Genomic DNA, 19,077 nt, shown 5'->3' with positions numbered 1-19,077 from the left:
GTTTTGGTTTAGTGCGCTCTCGGGTGCAGCGTAGAAATGGAGTGTATTAATCTCGGTCCCTATTTCGGCGAATCACTTGGCACATCCTCTACAAACTGGTGTTGCGGGGAGGCTGTTCAAGAAAGTTCCTGACGTAGTACCTGGCGGGCGCTGGTCGCTTGCCAAGACGACGACACTCCTTTCGACCGACGACGGGTCTTTTACGTTTGTTCTTCCTCCCTCGCGCTGTGCCTTCCTTTCGCGTTGGCTCGCTCGAAGAGGAGTGCCTTTACTTCGCTCACTCGCCGTCGTTTAGGCTTTCCGTTTTGTCATGGGCCAGCAACACAGTGTTTTCACGGAGGAAGAGCTCGACGATTATCAGGTAGGCTGAAAGATAAAAACGCTCCCAGCGCTCGTGGAGTACATCTATTTTAACACACTCTATATAACGCTTCTCTTTTTGCTGTTCTTGCAGGAGCTGACTTTTTTCACCAAGAGCGAGATAATCGTGTAAGCGGACGACGGAAACTTTTGCCGGCTATTTGTTTTTTTCTTTTTACGAACTATATGCGTGTGCATGCCGTGCGACCCGGAACACGGATGGAATGTCGTCAGCGCGCTTTGAGCGCTTCGTCCGAGGGCGTGCGTTTTTGACCTCGAGTGTGTAATGTATACGTCATTGTGTTTCAATCTCGCTACGCTCGTAGTCTGTTATCGCTCTACGGACGTGCGTACGTAACGCGAGCTTCAAGTGGAAGCAATAAGTTACATACCGTCGGTAAAAAGAAAAAAAAAGGAGATAAAGCTTTTGCGTACACTGCGATTTCTCATGTAAAGAAAGAAAAGGGGAGCAGCATTACAAAAGTTTGCTCCGAGCTCGAATAAACCAGAGCAACCTTTGCCTTTCTTTCTTTTTGGGATTTTGTGTGATGCAAGTGAAGTTAGTTGAGGTGTCGGGTGTATAAAAACTCTCATTAAGCAATGTGCGAAAACAAATTATCGATAGCTCTCTTAGGAAAGAACTGTGCAATAAGTTATTGCATCTCAATTGGTATATATACCATGAGTGTTTAGGACTCACTAGTCTACATACCTAATAATTTTGTAGGGACAGAAAAAAAATTAAGCTGTGAGGCAATATTCAATGATTGCACTAAGTGCTACCCTATGTAGACTGCTGCATGTGGAGAATTATGATTATATTGTAATCATGATCAGCATACGTCAATATATTAAACAGCAGATGTTAATTCTTCTGTATGTCTGTTGTATGCATGGATGGTGTAAAATCGGAAATGTCACCAAAACGAATGAGCTAGGAGTTATTTCTAACACATTAAGTTTGAACATAAACAGCTGTAGGAACATATCTGCTCAAAATTCACACAGCTGAACTATCAACGGTGCTTTTCTCTGGTGTGGGCTTCTTAAAAATTTTCTGCTGCGTGTTGCATTTCAGTGCTGAAAGATTTCCATGATCAGTTAGGGACTCAGTATGTCATCCTACATGCCACTTATTTGTATTAATAAATTGTTCTGTATATTTACATGTATGTCCAAATTTTGTGTATTAATTGTGACTTGATTGGATAATTCAGTGATTCATAGAGTTTAATGTGCCTTAACAAGCAATGCAAGGGACCAGGGGAGACACCATTGTAAGGTGCTTCATTTTAATTTCGACCACCTGGCATTCTTGCATATGTGCTCGTGCATTTAAGTATGGAGGCATTTTTGTATTACACCAACATAAGAATTCAGCGGTGGTGCATAACTCAGCATACTCGTTCACAAGTAGGCGAACTAGCATGTAGGTTTCCCATTGAATATTTAGCCTTATTAAACACTTTAGCACGAGGTATGTGTGTTTTTAGCCACTAGACGCTTTTTGAAAGCAGTTTTGTTATTCCCTTTTGTGTTGCTTGAGAGAGTATGGTATACTGTTAAAAGGAGCATCGAAACTCCTAGCAAAGCGAAACATATGGCAGCAGCACTTGTTCAGCTTTATCAGAAGGAGGCGCCTTCTGTGAAGTGCAAGGCACACAATTGTGCCTGCAAATATAGCACACAAATAAGGCCTACAAGATATTATGCCATATCGATTTTATGCGGCAATCGATGACTAAGTTTAAACTCTAAATCATTTTAAAAGTGTACTGTACATGTTTGTTCATCATGACAAGGAAACACAATCGGGTTTCGTCTGTTCAAATCTTTTGCCATGCCTTAACTAAGTATGGAGTTACCGACAGCCAAAACAAACACACATGCCATAAGTATTTGTTTGAGCTTGGTTCACCTTTTTAACTTTCCCTGCAGAGCGTACGAGAGGTTCAAGCAGCTGGCACCAGAGGTGGTGTCCAAGGACCGAAACGCCAAACTGCCGATGGACAAAATCCTCAACATGCCCGAGCTGGGAGTGAACCCCTTCCGAGACCGGATATGCAAGGTCTTTTCGTCAAGCAATGATGGCCACATGACCTTCGAGGACTTCCTGGACATGATGTCGGTCTTCAGTGACAAGGCGCCACGGAGTGTGAAGACAGAATATGCTTTCCAGATATTCGGTGCGTTAACTTGTAATCCTTCGAAACTTTGCTCATTTAAAATCACAATGTTGCATTATATGCACATCTTTTGAGGTTATCATCAGAAAGGAACACATAAATGGTACCAATAAATCTCGTGTCAAGTTTGCTTTCGCTGCCGCTGTGGCAGCTGCAAAGGCTGGTGGTGGCGATAGTCCGTGTAAGATTGACTGACGGCAACTGTGGTTGGAAGTTTTATAATTTTATGTGTTACACATAGTTTTATGTGTATTTTTTTTATATTTTATCTTCGTGACACAGTGGCCTAACACTTGCTTAAGAGAGGTGGATGAGGGTAAAGCAAGAAAGGAAAGACATGTAAAGGATAATACAATGGGGGATTGGGTTAAAGACCACACAGCTGCGCCAAAACATTATGCCCCTCCTAAAAAAAGAAGGGCAAAGACTGCAAGTATAGTGGTATAGCACGGAGAGGAATCAAGGCAGGACAGCAGCTACATGTGTGCTCTGAACCTGGTGTGATCGGTTTGTTGGAATTGAACTAATGCCTATAACTACGAAATGTGTGTAACTACTAAAGAATGTGCAATGTGTGCTGCAGGAGACACTATCCAAGTTTGAGTACTTGAACGTTCATGCTCATGGCTCGTTGTCACTCTACACTGGATATTATTCCGTACAGTGGTACCAGAGTCCATTGATACTTTCAGTGGTCACGAAAATTCTCCATCATTCTATGGGACATCTGCATACACTGCCAGTATAGAAAAGAAGCGAAAACCAGCTATCAATAACAGCCCCCCCCCCCCCCATCTCCCATTCGCCATTCTCAAAGGGGCCGGTGAAGCTGTTGGTCACTCATATCATGCAGCTCGTTTCAGCTAGTCTGGTGCGCCGATGCTCATAAGTACGTTCAATTAGCCTGCACCACCTGAACCAGTTCACGAGGTGCTGCACCTTGCCATTCGTTTCAGCGGTGAAGCATTGGTGCCCCATGAACCACGCCGTTTGTTTCAAAAAGTGTAGGAAAGGTGCAGGGCTGGTTCATGATTTTCCTGCACCTTCTCTATTGTCGGTACTGACTTGGTGTAGACATACAAGTGCAGAGCGGCAGCGCAGCAGACGATACAGAACACATGTGAAAGCTCCGCTGAAACTCGCCTTACGTGCGTCTGCTGTGTCCATGCAAGCCGTGGGTGTATTTACACCTCAGAAGCCAATCATACCAGCACTTCAGGACCTCTTAAACTTGCTCACTCTGTGCTCGTTATTTGGGGAAAATATAATGCCTGCACCACATCTGCCCCTTTGGCATTCGTTTCAAGTGTCACGCTGTGCCTTCACCGAAGAAATCGAGCAGCATAATTTCCGAGTTCTTGTGAACTGGTTCACAGTGGTGCAGGCGAATCGAACGGACCTCATATTCGCAATTCAGCACGTCTTGCAATATTTAGTCATTATTTTGTCTCGCCGCTGCACAGTTTACACAGTGCTTGAAGTGAACAACTAACTGTGGCCGCACGTGCCGATGTGAACAAATGCGCAGCTCGGATAAATCGGTATTAAGACCTGGGAAGTTGCTCGCGCTCGAACTGTTCCTTACCGAAAATATGCTAAATACCTTGTTGAGAATGAGTAAAAAAAGCGTGTATAGAAATCAGCAGCAAAAATTCCACAACAGCCATGCCGGTGCAGGGGCCGTTGTGTCATTGCAGTGTGGCGGCAAAATTGTCAGACTTCTCTGACGACTACTCCACTCTTGCCGACATGGCTGTCAGCATAACATAGCTGTTGCAGGAACTCGGAAGACCAAAATCATTGCCGTGTCGTCCTGGTGTGATCAGGCCTAAAGCCACCGAAACTATTCCAAACCACGAAAACAAGCCGATGACATTGGCAATCATAGCCTCCTCATCTGCTGTGGTGCCCTTAACAAAAGCTGCTGTCCCTAGAGCTAGCTTGGCCTGAAGTTTCGTGACCAGTAGAAAAGTATCAAAGGACTCTGTTACAGTCATGATTTTAAATTATTTATAGACTAATTCATCAACATTCTGGCCATGTACAGTACATTCCACCTTTAAAGGTCGAGAACATGCAGGTATTATTTTGCTATTGATTCTTGCTAAGATAAGACATAGCCTACAAATTTGTTTTTTATGTGTAGCTGCACCCATGTGATAGTGTCCGGCAGTTCTTCCTGATAAAAACATAAATGTTCAAGTTGGCTTTGTTGCTGCATAGCAGTTCTCTTAAAAGATGGACTGTACTGTACATTGATTCTATCTTGTAACTTAAAAAAAAAAAGAAAACTCTCCGTTGTTTCAATGTCTTGGTTCCCAAAAGTGCATTTTTATTCAAAGCGAATTGTATGCTCAACATTGGTTTTACATAATCACGCTGTGTTGTGTTCAGCACTTATTCTTGGCATACACAGTGAGGCACAGAGTGTACCTCACTGTATATGCCAAAAAAAAAAAGAAAACAAAACAGAAAAAAGAAAGATGAAAAAAACGAAACGCTGAACATATTTTGCTACATTCTATTTAAGAATACTTAACCCATTCCCACTGCTTTCACAAAGCTGTTCCCAGTAACTCTGGAGACAGCCCACTTTTATTTACATGCCATAATGACCCCTGCATGGCATCACCTTCACTAGAAATGCACCACAGCGAAGTGCGGAGAAACATGGCAGGAGCCTAATTTTGGCTACGCTTTTCAGACTTCAATGAGGATGACATGATATCTACTGAGGACCTGAAGCAAGTCATTGGCCGACTGACGCAGCGAGGTGGGCAGGTCTTCGCAGACTACGAAGTCAAACAGCTGGTCGAAAATGTGAGTTGATTAACAGTCATTGCACCCACCACAGTGGCTTAGTGGCTATTGCATTCTGCTGCTGAAATCAAAGTTGCAGGTTTGATTCCCGGTCACCGCAACTGCATTCAGATGGTGGCAAAATGTAAAAAATGCCCGTGTACCTATATTCAGATGTGCATTAAAGAACCCGAGACGACTGAAATTAAACCAGAGTCTCGACTATGGCACCTTGTGCAGTTGACTCATGTTAACTCGACCCTTGAGGGACCACAAGATTTGGTTGAGTTATACTAAGGTTGAATTAACAAGCGGTGGCAAAATTAGCAAACTCTATTCTTTTTCATTAGTTGAAGTAGTGTGCATTATCTTTTTGCTTTTTGCTCTTCAAGCACAACTCGACCAGCATGCAGCGAAGATCATTGACATGTTTAAACGCTGCCTCAGTGGGACACTGCATGAAACAAATGTGAACGGATGGCTTCACGGCAGAGAGTGAGTGTAAGCCACTAAAAGATAGCAGTAAAACAGCTTCAAGCTTGAAACAGCAGTACCATCTGGCCATAGTTTGTGTTTTCAAGCATTCGGTAACTGCAGCGCGCATTAGGGGGTGCCGCTGGAGGTCAAATTCACCCATGCAGATTGCTTTCGCATTTGAAATAAACGAGTTTTTCTTCCATAGCTCTCGATGCATGGTTTCTCGCCGGGACTTTGCAGTGCGTTAGAAATTAGCAGGTCTAATTAACCGAGGTCGAATTAACGGGTGTCGGCTGTAATTTGAACCTGCTGTGGCTGCTTAATGCCGATAGTGTTGCATCGCTTCTGACAAGGTGACAGCCTCCAACCCGGCCACGGTGACTGCATTCTAATAGGGGCAAAAGGCAGAAACACTTTTGTACTTAGATTTAGGTGCATGCTAGAGAAATCCAGGTGATCAAATTAGTCTGGAGTCCTCCACTGTGACATGCTCCATAATGATGTTGTTTTAGCGTGTAAAACTCTATAATTAAATTTTTTTCTACAGTCACTGCTACAGCTCTTCATATCTTTTGCCATGTGAGAAAACGTGGTTTGCGTTGTGCACCACATATTTATTACTATACTTGCCGACACACTGTGGCAATGTAGGGAAACCTACAGGGGTGCCAATTTAGACCCAAGCAGATTAGCATAAACCGTCGCTAGACTTCTTATTTTTGTCAAGAGGGGAAAAAAATTTGCTGGTTTAGCTCGCATATCATAGTCTATCTTGCACCGTCACTTTTGTATGAAGGTGAGCTGCTTTGTTACCAGGAGGGAGATATTAATTTGAAAGCCTTGCACGCAGTCGATCACATTCAAATCGGGACTTTTGTATAACTTTGATGCGGCATTAGTAAAAACGTAAAGCAAGCCAGAATTTGAAAGCTCTATGGAAAATTTGGGAGATTTGGCAGGTATGGCGACACATGAAGATCTCGTTTTGTATATGCACAACCAGGAAAATTTTCCATAGGCCGAACGCACGGTGTGTGTCCTCTTTTTCAGATTCTCAAGGAAGCCGATCTGGATGAAGACAGGCTCCTAGCATTTGCAGAGTTTGAACACGCCATCTCAAAAGCACCCGACTTCATGAAGTGAGTGTCTCTCTGCACATGATATTAAATGGAAGTTTGGTAAAGAACTGCATCATTATGGTAGTAAGTGCAACCGAAAAGTACAGCAATGACAGATGTTAAGTTCAACAGAATTGATAAATTATACGTCTCGAATACCGGAAATGGCATTTTTACTGCGATTAGAATCTTGGCAATCCAGAAAAGACGCAAGAACAAAAGTGTGGCTTGAAGCTTCCATGCTAGCTCTTCACGAGATCACAGGATTTTAACAGCTGTAGCTAGGGACTAGTTAATGTTTCATCAATAGCAAAATATTGCATATTGCATTCTAGAGAAGTGAGGGGCTTAAACTATGAAGTTTCAAGGACGTTCTGAATGAAAAAGGCTCAATTATGGGAAAATACATCGAAATCTATGATGTCATAGCATTACCACATCGCCGTTGCTGTTCAGGTGTGGAGTTCAGCAAAATACACTTTGATATTACTTTACTTCATTATTTAAAAACCTCTTCCCATCAAATTAAAATTTTAAATTAAATTTTTAAGGAGGCTAAACTAATGTAATGTTGCTCTTTAGTGTCCAATTAAGAAACACAGCATTTGCCACCTTTGACAAACCATGAGTAGTTACAAATATTAATAGTTTACTTTTATATAGGTTTTCTTCTTCCTTGCTTCTTAACATTGCAGCTGTAGCGTAGCTGTTCTCGCAACATCCGGAAGCGGCGTGTTCATGTTTGTGCGTGGGGATATCTGCACGCAGTAACTTGGCCGAAAATAGCGGACGTCAAACACAGAGTACGGTGGCAGTTTGTGTTAATGGTTTCTAAACACGCAAAGCTATCTAGCATCTCAAGTACTTAACCAAGCGTAGATAAGAGCGACATCCATTGTGGCGTGCAATCATTTAGAGTGCAGCCTTCTATCTACGGCATCCGAGGGGTCAGCAGTTATCTCTGTGAAGATAGCAAATACAAGGGAACAGGAGCTGTATCTTGTAAAGGTTCTTTCCTTCCATTGCTTTAGTTTCTTATCAGTTTTGCATCATTAGTCTAATTGATTGGCCTCGTGTGAGCCAATGATGGTGCGCAGCAAGATAGGAAAGTGAAAAGAGCCGTTTCAAGATACGGCCCCAATTTTGCTGTATTCCTGCGACATGTACTTTCCACGTTTTCATGGTGGCATGAAAGATATTGACTACTCACTGTTCTCAACAGCTCCTTCAGGATCAACTTGTGAATGGAGTTGTGGTCCACACGAGAAGGAGCAACTTGCAGAGCTTACGACAGAGTATTTCATCAAACTTCCAAAGAATGTCTACTGGGGATGTCGTATTTTCTTGTGGCATTTAACTTTCATCGGTACTCCCGAAGTGTTCCTCATTTGGGCATTTTCATCCTTCTTGATGGTGGAGACCGGGTTGCTCATTTTTATAGCAGGTTCATTTATGCTTACATAGCATGGGCAATTCAGTTGCATGGAAAAAGCACTTGCACAACCTGGAAGTTGTCAAAACTTTGGCTTTCGCAATTTTATTTTGACTGCACGTCAAAGCAGCGGTAGCAGACAGACCTAACAACTGTCGCAGTTTTTTCAGCTCCCGATGGTTGAGACAAGTGCTTCTTCAACTGTTGGTGGCATCAAACTTGTTGAAGTCCATGTTTGTGGACTTATCTAAAGTGTGTTGTTGTTTTGTGTAAGGGTAGCATGTCGGCTATCTTAGTAAAAGCAGATTGTTGTTTCATGTTCGAGCCGGTCTCTGAATAGAGTGCAGTATCAGACAATAACTAATCTTGTGACACTGCCATGAGGGCTTGTTTAGACTTTTGTCTTTAAGCACGTTTGGGCGCTCGTTTTGAACATCTTCCAATGCCTGCCACATTGCATCCATGGAACCAATCGGAGAAGGAGCAACCTTCTTTGGAAGCTATCATAAAAGATGTGGTGGAATTTGTTTGCTGTGAAATTTCCGATGTAAGGAACACGAAACGTTACTTTTATCACGGTACTTTAGACTTGTAATGGCAGCCAAAAATTGAAGCTGGCTAAAGCAGTCTCATCCTCCAGGCAGGCTAAATTCCACGTCGGGGTGCCAAGTTTTTACAAATTTCAATGCCATGCCTGCCATGGAGTATGAGCTCGCAGTTGCAATTAAATGTGCGTCTTTGTGTGGTCGAATGTTCGAATCTTTGGCCACAACCATTGTTCACAGGTTAGCTGCATTTATGACTGCTGTTTTTTTTTTAATGCTAGCTTTGGTGTTCCTGGCCACGAGTTTTTGTTTTCCTCATGCCTTAGGGTGACATTTCGTAGAATGGATAGATGCAAAACTGACATTACTTGTGGCCTTAATTAGCGGTCTGTCAAGGTATATGCGATTGTGGCCATCATAGCTGTGTCTGACTGATTGCGCATTTCTTTGCTATATTGTGTTTATGTTGTACAAATCACATTTAGCAGACTCTCTGTGAGCGGTTGTGATGATAACACATGTTGTTCATATGCACTTTTAAAGGTTGTACAAAAAGTTTGCTTCGTTGACAGAAGGGTATCTGCATATTGATTGTTACTCAATCCTTAACCATATGTATAGCGTTTCCAGTGCTCTGCTTCGCTGTTTATTGACTGATTGTTTTACAATGACTGTATAGTTCGGTGCAGTGTTCTTTTAAAAAATGCCTTCATACTTGAACTGTGCTGCAGAGTATCACAAGATATTTCACTTTTCCAGTACAATCTCAAGCCTACGTATTTGTGATAATGCATTCTTATTCTTGCACCAAGAAAAGCATATATTTAAAAATATACTACTCATGTTTCAAGCATGTTATATTAGTTGCGAGTTGCAACAGTGTGGAGTTTCACATTCGATTTTAATGCAAGTGGCGTCGGTGCGTCTGAGACTGTTTAAATAAGTTGGCCACAGTTGTCTGAAATCATTTGTGTATGTGAGGTAATAGAAAGAAAGAAGTGCCTGTGGTAAAAAAAATGTTGCATGTAATAGAAAAAATGCATATAAGAAATCTAAATTTTCATTGGTACAGTGTTCAAAGTGGTAGTTTGAATTTCATTTGTGAAAATTTAACAGTATCATGAAAGGTTCGACTTAAATTGATCACAGCTTCGTCTTTCACCATAACTTACAAGTTATTGTTGAAGCTTGAAAAAATGGTATTTCAAATAACCAGCTATTATATTCAGATGTCTTTTTGAACTGTTGTAAAGAGTGAAGTCTGAAAGGTACACAGGGCGTCTATACAGGAGTACGGATTTTTGAGTAGTTGGTCTGACACTGATAATGGGACTGCAGCATTTAAAATTACTTATATGTAGATAGACAGAAAAGAACAGTGCATTAGTTGAAAGCTTGTGCATCATCGACTCGGCTTTAAATAGAGTTGAAAGATAGCTCAAGCACTGATTCCAGACGTATGTACAGCCACATCACTGTGAAAGTTTTTTGTGATACATTCAAGGATGAAATTTTTTTCAGGTGTCGATAGAGACTTCGTTTCACGTACTGTTTGAGTATTATGTTATGCTTATTTATTACCAGCAGTTATGTCATCTTTCTTTGCCGACTATCACTGAATGGAACACACTGAGGACGTTTGTGTCATACTTTTTCAGTATTCTCAGAGTGCTTTCTTAGCCAAAGTTCTGACATGAATATATAAATTTTTGTGCATCGTTTTGTGCATATAAAAAGCTCTGCCATCATCACATGGTTGAAACTTAATCTACTGGACGAGAAAAAGAGATCTGAATGTAAAATGTCAAGCAAGACAAGGAGCTCACAGAGGAGTCATGCATGTCAATTTTACAATATGCCTTTTATCATGTATAATAGACAGGTTAATAACAACATCTGCATCGGGGGAAAAGTCCGACGCATAAATGTAATACACACATTCTGAAAGCGACACATGGTAACTGCCGTATATGTATGTATGCCCAACAATAAAGGTACAATTTTCTTTTCTAATTCTCTCACAAAATATACTTCCTATCCTTCAACACACTCTTTCACAACATGGGCCGTTACTTCCAAGGGTGAAAAGTACCTGCATTTAAAAACAAATTGTGCAGAATTACAAGTCGCCTGCTGGGCAGCTGGCGCAGTTCTAATCCTTAACCTGGATTGCTCAAAGAGATGAACATTGTTGCATGAAATTGGAATCCATAGTAAACAATTGGCAAAGTTTCACCAGTCAACGTTTTATAGTCGAATTCCTTTATAGCAAAGTGCTTGAGGCCTCCGAAATCATTCGTTATCGCTTTGTTGTAAAGATCGCGCACCTCGTAGATCTCAATAGAACCGGGACAGAATTATTCCTTCATTATACAGGACATTTTGCTGTAGAGGCGTTTGTTGTAGAAGTGCTCGACTGTAATTACTTTATGGCGCGTATTGCAATTTATGGATTGAAGCCAGCGACTTTGTGAGGCATATCCACTTGAATTCCAAGGATTACTTCAGTTTCAAGATATGCATTCCCAAAGTATGCAACAAAATGCAGTAGTGTTCCAGTTACCTTTGTCCTATAATGCATGAAAAGGAATTTTGCTAAAGCTAGTTGAAACAGTGCATTTTACCTTTTAATTTGACAGCGATTATCTGAAAACTGATGCTCGATTGAAAATGTTTCCGAAGAGGATGTGCCTCGAGATATCCCTGGCTTCTGTTTGTAAATTTCAATATACACCCTAAAGTAATCATTAAAAAGTTACTGTGCTACACATTTTTCGACTCCTGCAAATAATGTTGACCTCTTCGAGCATTCCAACTGGAAAATTAGAATTGTGCCTGTTGCCAAACGCAATTTCTTGAAATTTTGTGTAACTTTATTTGAAACACGGGGTACTAGAGTCCTTGTCACACCCATGCAGAGGTAATGCAGCGAAAGCACACATGGACAGTGGAAACGTTGGAGGAGGATGTCATCTGTACCAAGCTTTCCGGCAAGTACTATTGTGGACAGACGAAGCAGGAATGGGACATTTTAAACGTACAAACGAAGAATGCGACGGTTTCATTTAGGGAAGTTCTCCTTACAATGGTGCAGCTCATTCTCTGCTACAAAGGACGCGGAACACAGCACAAATCTCTCGTCAAGTGCACTAAACAACACCTCTACCAAAACTCGAAGTACAGTCTATGGATCTTGCTGCTCTGTCACGAGCTATCTTGTTCGGATTCCGTTTGTCCACAACAGTACACGTCCGAAACACTGCTCATATCTTGAGACAAAAGACAGATTATGACAAAAGTATGTTCATATCTGGCATATTTTTTGCAGGCTTTTTACACGCATATCTATTGGCTGTCTAAGCGTCAGTTAAGTGACTGAAGTTTCATTACTGCTACAACTTTTAATGTTCATTTCCCAATCCCCCTGTTCATTCACAATGGCATGAAGCATCCGTTGTGGAAATGTCTAGCCAGTGCCAGGTTCACCTTGTTAAAATTATTTTGCTGTGGTCAGAAGGTTGAATCTGGCACAGCAAGGCTCTTTATGGCTGGGTACGGCATGATGCGACAATGGCTGCTTCTAAATTGCCAAGCGGCAATGCTGATTTGATAAGCTGATAGACTGGAGGGAAACAGTTCACAGATTTGTACCAGCATAAGTGCCAGTAAGTAGTACCTCCCTTCACATGCAGTCCTACAGCTTGTCATAATGATCCACTCATCAGCTAGCAGCCACAGGCATTCTGCAGAAACTGGAACCAAGGCCTTACACTTCCACTGCGATTAGTTTATTTAAGTTGAATTAAGTCTACGCACCCCCATGGGTCTCTGCAGTCATGCAGGCAATGTTTAGTATATGGGCTGTTCAGGCACATCCAGCATCAAAAGTTTATGGACTGGGAGCCTATACAAACGTTCAATTTCCAAGCCTTTTGTGACCACAGCCAGCAGAATCGTACAATATTGTGTTGCTTGCATAAAGTGGTGGAGGCTGGAAATCTGAAGATCAGACGGCGTGTGCAGACTGGAAATATACAGCCTTTTTTCTTGAACTCGGCAATCTGAATTTTCGGGCTGACTCAGGTGGAAGTATACCTCACCTTTGCAGCGCAGTTGATATTGCATAGAATCGTTTCTGCTAAGAACGTTTTAGACAAAACTAGAAGGACTAGCAGATGGCAGGATTATAGGCCTTCTGCAGAAGCTGGCGTGGCGGTCTTATACTTGCATGCAATAAACTCTTAGCTTTATTTCACACGCGATGCTATCAATTGGAAAGCACGAAGTCACAACTGAACCTGAATCGCTCTGGAAAGGTTAAGATTCATTAGGACCAATTACAAAATGAAAACGTGTTTTCACAGTTGCCTTGCTGTGAACACTGCATATAAAGATAAGTTAATAGCAACATGGAAGCATGTGGCTGGAATTGTCATATACGTTATCTGTTGTTAAACACCAGTGCAGCTGGCAAGAGTATAAACACATGATGCTAACAGCAAAAAAGCAGACATATTGAAGCTGCAGTTGTGTTGTGAAGGACATTCGCGTACTTAGTGGCTTTGGCATGTGCTGGCATTGTCTTGAGACCAGGGCAGACTCTGGTGATGCAACTAACGATGCAAATCACAGGTGAGCACCCTATCATTATTGTCTTTTTGCGCCTTGAGACCAGGCCAATGCAAGCCAACACTACGACTTTCATTTCCTTCACAATTTAAATGCTGGATGAAGATGGGTGTACAGTTTTTGCAGAGCCCACTTATGACTTAGTAATGTCAAAGATGGGTCTAGTTGGTTCGTTGCGACCCAAAATATAACGGCACAACTCGTGAAGAGGACAAGAATAAAAATATTAGACAAAGCGCTGACTGTGGCTTAGAACAAAGATGAAAGGCAAAGTTAAGAGACAAGCGTTGACTTTCAGCTGAAAGTAGCTGCTTGAGTTTTAGTGACCTTTGGTTTTTGTTCTTGTCGCAGGTAATGCCATCGCACTGGGGAGCATGCTGGCATACCCACCAATTGTGTCGACACTTACCAGCAAATGATGTATATGACAATGCCAGTTACATGACCTTGTGATGTTATTAAATCTGAGCTCTCTCCACATTATACATGCGGCCCAAGCATAGGCACCTGATATTTTTTTTTTTCAAAACACGACCGTAGACTTTCAAATGACACCACTGTTTATCAACAGAGACAGCACAGACAATATTGCAGGCTACATGCTTGCATGCTGCTATGAACAGATATGAACTCTGTACAAAAAGGATGTGGACATAAACAACAACACAAGAAGTGTGCAAGCCACACACACATCCTTGAACTTTTTTGCATGCTTACACACAGCTTATAATTCACAGCAAGACAACTGATCAACTACTAGCCCCTCCTACTGCCCCGATTTCAATCTTGAAGGTGGACTTGCTTAGCTTGCTCCACAGATAGTCCTTGTAGCCACATGGGCAGGGCATTTTTATAAATGTTTCTCTTCCTAACTAAAATAAAAAAAGATAAAGGCCACCTTCTTTTTGTCGCCCCAAGTAGGTGAGGTATCAAAGATGCTGCCAGCCAGTCATTTATTTAAAAGTGGTATTCCCAACCACCAAAAGCGTGACCACACAATGTGCTGTGAATCTGTACTGGTTCTTTTAACTAACCATTCTTCACCTAATCAAGACTGCTCCCATAAATGACTCTAAGCATTAGTTGAGGGCAAGATTTGCGCTTTTCATAGCCCTGGAAAAGCACAAAGACATTTCTCTTCTGTACCAACTCATTGCAAAAATATGCCCACACCATGACCATTTCCTACACTTGTACAAGTGAAAAACAAACGGAAACTCGGCCCAGAAAACACCGCTAGCATCACCTTTGCCAACTTTGGAAGCTTCAAAGTCAAACCCATCACTGCACACTACTTAATGCAAAACCGGCTCGTACACCTAAAATGTTTGCGGCATCAAGTGGAAATCTGATGCAACTACATTCGCCACTCTGTCATTTCCTTCAAGCATGTAAAATGGAGCCTGCGTCCAGCATCAGTTGCACAATTGTTGTGTATTTGCTTTATTAACGTAGTTCTGCAGGTCAGCCCTAGGTGGTGCCCTACGCATGAGAAAAAAAAAAAAAAAACATTGCACCATGGGTAATAAAGTCTGGGCATGGCATGCTACTGAGCTTGTTTAATTCATCCTTTGAGAATGAGTTGATCACTAAGATGACAGAATTATAGTATCCCAAATTTACACCTGGGCTACAACAAAAACAGTTGATGTAAGCTCTGAACTAATTTTGTCTACTTGGGTTTCCCTAAATGAATTAGGCATTTTCATCTTGCTACCTCACCGATAGGGGCCGGTGCAACTAGGATAATCGGTCCTGTGTCGCCAGTGCAAGTCCATGCTGTTAAAACATAAATGCCAGCCACTTGACAAGGATGCTGATGACTCCCATGGCAATAGTACAGGTATTAAGTTGAGAAGCTTAAGTATGAAACTGTGAAATATGTACAGAAGTACGTTTCAGTCTGAAGCTGCCTCCAACATTGCTTATCCATTTCAGTTCGTTTGGGATCGTTGAACGTGCATAGATCCACATTCAGTCCGAAGCAGTGTGAATGTGATTGGCCTTGCATACCTTTTATACCTTGCAGATCTTTATATCTTTTACACCTCACCATAGAATAGAATGTGCAGACACCTTCACGCATCCTGGCTAAGCCTAAAATGAACCTTTTCAAGCCCATCTAGCTGGCACTTTCTCTTTGTTCCTCCTGTACTTCTGCAATGCAGGGGACACAGCGATGACGATGAAGCAGACGACACATGCTCATGTCATCAATTCTTTGCGTCGTCTGCTGTTTATTTTCCTTCCTACACTTTTGCTGAGCCCACCTAAGTGTTTTCACACAACTTCCTCCTCTTTTCTTGCACACAGCTTGACAGAAGAACATCTCTGTACATGAGACGTGCTTTTGTGAGCTCACATGCTTCAGTTACTTCCACAACTGCTGCATTGCTGAGCACTAAGGAAGTTGAGCTTTGTGTTCTACCCGTCACAACCCCCACTGCTATCAGTCGTCTGTTCTACTGTACAGATTTTGTCAAGAAGGACATGAGGCACTTGAAATTGCTCATGTTCTCTAACCTACAATCGGGCCCAAATGTTATTATGCCAGGCGTAGTGATACTTGACGTGTTTCACTGAGGTTAATTTGCTTTGCAGTTACCGCTGCATACCACTGCTGCAGGGTAACTCGCATTAGCATTGTTATTTGAGGCCATTCGAGACACACATCAAAGTTGCTTGTATAAATTCCCATCTAGCATTGCGCACAGGAAGATTTTGTTGAATCTGAAGACGTCATGGTGGTTATCTGGCGTCAGTTGTTATTGATGTCGATTAAATTCAAATCGATAAAGCAGTAGGCAGAAGGGAAAGGTTCAGCTCACATTTCTGTGCTAAGCTATCAGAGGAATCTGGTGCCATCGCAACACCGATGCTTTCTTGGATTTCTCTTTTTGCAACCAATTTTTGTGACACTATTCTCATTGCCTGGCATAACAACTTTTCGAGCTTGCTCTAACCCTATCTGTAACACACCTTTCGTAGGTGATGCCGCGTGGGGTACATTAAGCGTGCATTCTAGCAAGCCATGCTATGCGCTAACACATAATACACAAAAATTCAACCAAAAAGTGGACTGTATTACAGACAAAAGTAGGAGAGACAGCTGATAAAAGCAGCTGATGACATTTACAGGTACTGTTTAAATACAACGCTTGGGATGATCGCCACAAAAATGCACACTCAGCAAACACATTATCTCAAAAATGTTTATCACGCGCCAACTCTCGATCAACCAAAGCATCCACGCATGCACACATGCTTATGTAATGGCTGCAGAAGACAAATTCATATCTGAGGCGACAGTAATGCATTACGAGCCCAGTTTCACAATGCAAGCACAGTGATGTGCTTTAGAACAGTAAACGCTGCTAACTTCAAAGCACTGCGACAACGGTGCAGTTCCTAAGGTTTGGGGCGCAGTTTAATCTGCGTTGGGCACAAGCGACGTGTAGCTAGAAGGGCATGATAGTGCTTCAAGATGGGAGCTAGAGAAACATGCTTGCCATGCTCACTCGTCTGCTGTAAATGGACACGGCAGAGACGTAAGCGTTTTGTGCTACAGAGAGAGTAGAGAGACGAGTGCTTCACACACCGGGGATTTAGCTAGCATCAACATCATTAGCATGTATTCTCAGATGAGCATCACTTCTCTTTGCAACTGTGCACCATTGCCAGCGACTAGGTGCAAAGCTCCCACCACTCTCGTAGCAGTGAGGCACCGCTAGTCAACTGTTGCTGAAATCGCAGCATTTCAGCTTTGTTTAACATCTCAATGCTAACTGCAACTGCTTGTCTGTCATGAGCTACTAAACAGTCCAACTAGACGATGAGCAATTTCCATCTCCCACCTTCCCCGTGTTTAAACTGTCCTGCTAGTTACAAAGCCAGGAGAAGCATTTTACGATTGCAAAAGACTTAGCAGCAAGCACAGGTGCTTACGCATGATGCTAGCTAGCTTTGGAAATGTGTGCGACTATCAATCGTCAGGGATGTTTGGGTGCTTCCTGTAGTGATGGCAAACATGCAACCACATGCTAAACACTTTAGGACATCTAAATAGAACTTTTCAATATATTCTAATGAATGCGTGCTACACAAAGAAGGCAAGCCTGTGTTGTTCCAAGTTAAAACGCAACTGCTGCATGCTAAGCTACTCGACAGACAGTGCAAGGCTCAGAAGATGTTTTCCCATCCATGATGTTAAAAAAAAATTAAGCACCACATTAACCTTCTCTATAATCCCCTCCCTCTCTCAACACACGTCGATTTGTACAAACAATGAAGAAATCGCAAGTCCCAGTGTCTAGATGACAACAGGCACTCCCAGGTACAGAAGCTACAAATAATTAGTACAGCTGCCGAACTGCGAGGAAAAATTGCGTCAACCAAACGTTCCCAAGATTCTACTGAATGTCACAATTTAGAGCGACCTGCAAAGCTGTTGCTCTTGTACCGATTGCAACAACTTAGGCAGATAAATTGTTTAGTTTAGCTACCTACTTCATTGTAAGTTCGCTATATCTGTGTTGACTACATCTGACTGAATAAGAGTAGGTGATGAAGGAGACATTGTAAAGAAAAACAAACTTGCTGATCATCACGCACGAAACGCATATCTTGCGCAATATGAAAGTGAACATTCATATAGCTTCCAAGAGGTTGCGAAATCTAAATGAAAATGCCTTGCATTAAAGTGTTCAATTAGACCAAATGCTCAATGGAGAAGCCACTTGTCGCACATTGACAAGTCAGATTTGAAATCGTGCAACAGGATTGAACATTTCTTAAACACAATTTTGTGGTTCCCTCTCACAAGGCTCGCAGCATATGTTCAGTTATACAATACCTCAAATTTAGAAAGACAGACTTGGGAAATGCTGGATAGAACTGAAACTGGCGCAGTGCAATCCAAATTCGTGTCCTCAACGCTGCATATGAAGAATACAATGGAAAATAGGCCTATTCCGTGCACCCTGAACCTGCCGCAGACTTTGGGCGCACACATGCAAGGCAATCACGTTGACGTCACTTGCATAACATGCAAGACCTTCACAAGAAAGAGCACATAATTGCATATTTGTACAAACGCAGTGAAACTGTACAGATAAATAGAAAATGGGTGCTTTAACCACCTACCCTCGGTAAATCCTAAACAATTTAAGTACACTACATTGCTTATTAACGACAAGGTATAAAAAAAGGTACAACACAGTTTTAGTCAACTGATCGTGACGATTATGACATCCTGCCCCCATAATACACTGCAACTACTGTAGGCGCTCAAATGAAAGAATGTGCTGCAGCTCCTGCTGAGAAGACACAGGGCTTTGGTGCATGCTTGTTTGTCAAAGTACATCACACCGTGTGGATTCATGTGAATTACAGTCAGCCACAAAACGTTTGCGGGACACAGAATTTGTGGAAAAAGCTCTATTCCCGTGAAGGCCGGACATGCAGCCTAGAATTCAAAGCTTCAATCTGTTAAGATTCTTTGCAGCGCACACTGTTAAATTAGAAGTGCCATG

At 42.1% G+C, this 19,077-nt stretch overlaps 1 protein-coding gene across 2 annotated transcripts; it reads left to right on the top strand.

Moving 5' to 3' along the window:
- Nucleotides 1-4: 4 nt before the first annotated feature.
- On the top strand, nt 5-14,845 carry LOC139061013 (calcium and integrin-binding family member 2-like). 2 transcript variants are annotated; one of them, XM_070540429.1, is made up of 6 exons: nt 5-361; nt 455-489; nt 2,299-2,546; nt 5,251-5,366; nt 6,873-6,961; nt 13,898-14,845. In XM_070540429.1, the coding sequence occupies exons 1-6, from the start codon at nt 311-313 to the stop codon at nt 13,899-13,901; spliced, it is 543 nt and encodes a 180-aa protein (XP_070396530.1). In that variant the 5' UTR covers nt 5-310; the 3' UTR covers nt 13,902-14,845. The 2 variants fall into 2 exon arrangements, with proteins under 2 accessions (XP_070396530.1, XP_070396529.1); XM_070540428.1 differs by lacking the exon at nt 13,898-14,845 and adding an exon at nt 8,163-10,930 and having other exon boundaries at nt 14-361.
- Nucleotides 14,846-19,077: the final 4,232 nt, after the last annotated feature.

The sequence above is a fragment of the Dermacentor albipictus genome, chromosome 6 (assembly GCF_038994185.2).
Source record: "Dermacentor albipictus isolate Rhodes 1998 colony chromosome 6, USDA_Dalb.pri_finalv2, whole genome shotgun sequence".
Lineage (NCBI taxonomy): Eukaryota > Metazoa > Arthropoda > Arachnida > Ixodida > Ixodidae > Dermacentor > Dermacentor albipictus.
The sequence above is the reverse complement of the archived record's forward strand: the minus strand, read 5'-3'. Positions and strand labels throughout refer to the sequence as shown.

Coding starts and splice junctions, on each gene's coding strand:
- LOC139061013 (XM_070540428.1), top strand. CDS start 311: ATGGGCCAGCAACACAGTGTTTTCACGGAGGAAGAGCTCGACGATTAT. Junction 362..454: donor AAGAGCTCGACGATTATCAG/GTAGGCTGAAAG, acceptor CTGTTCTTGCAG/GAGCTGACTTTTTTCACCAA. Junction 6,962..8,162: donor AAAGCACCCGACTTCATGAA/GTGAGTGTCTCT, acceptor TGTTCTCAACAG/CTCCTTCAGGATCAACTTGT.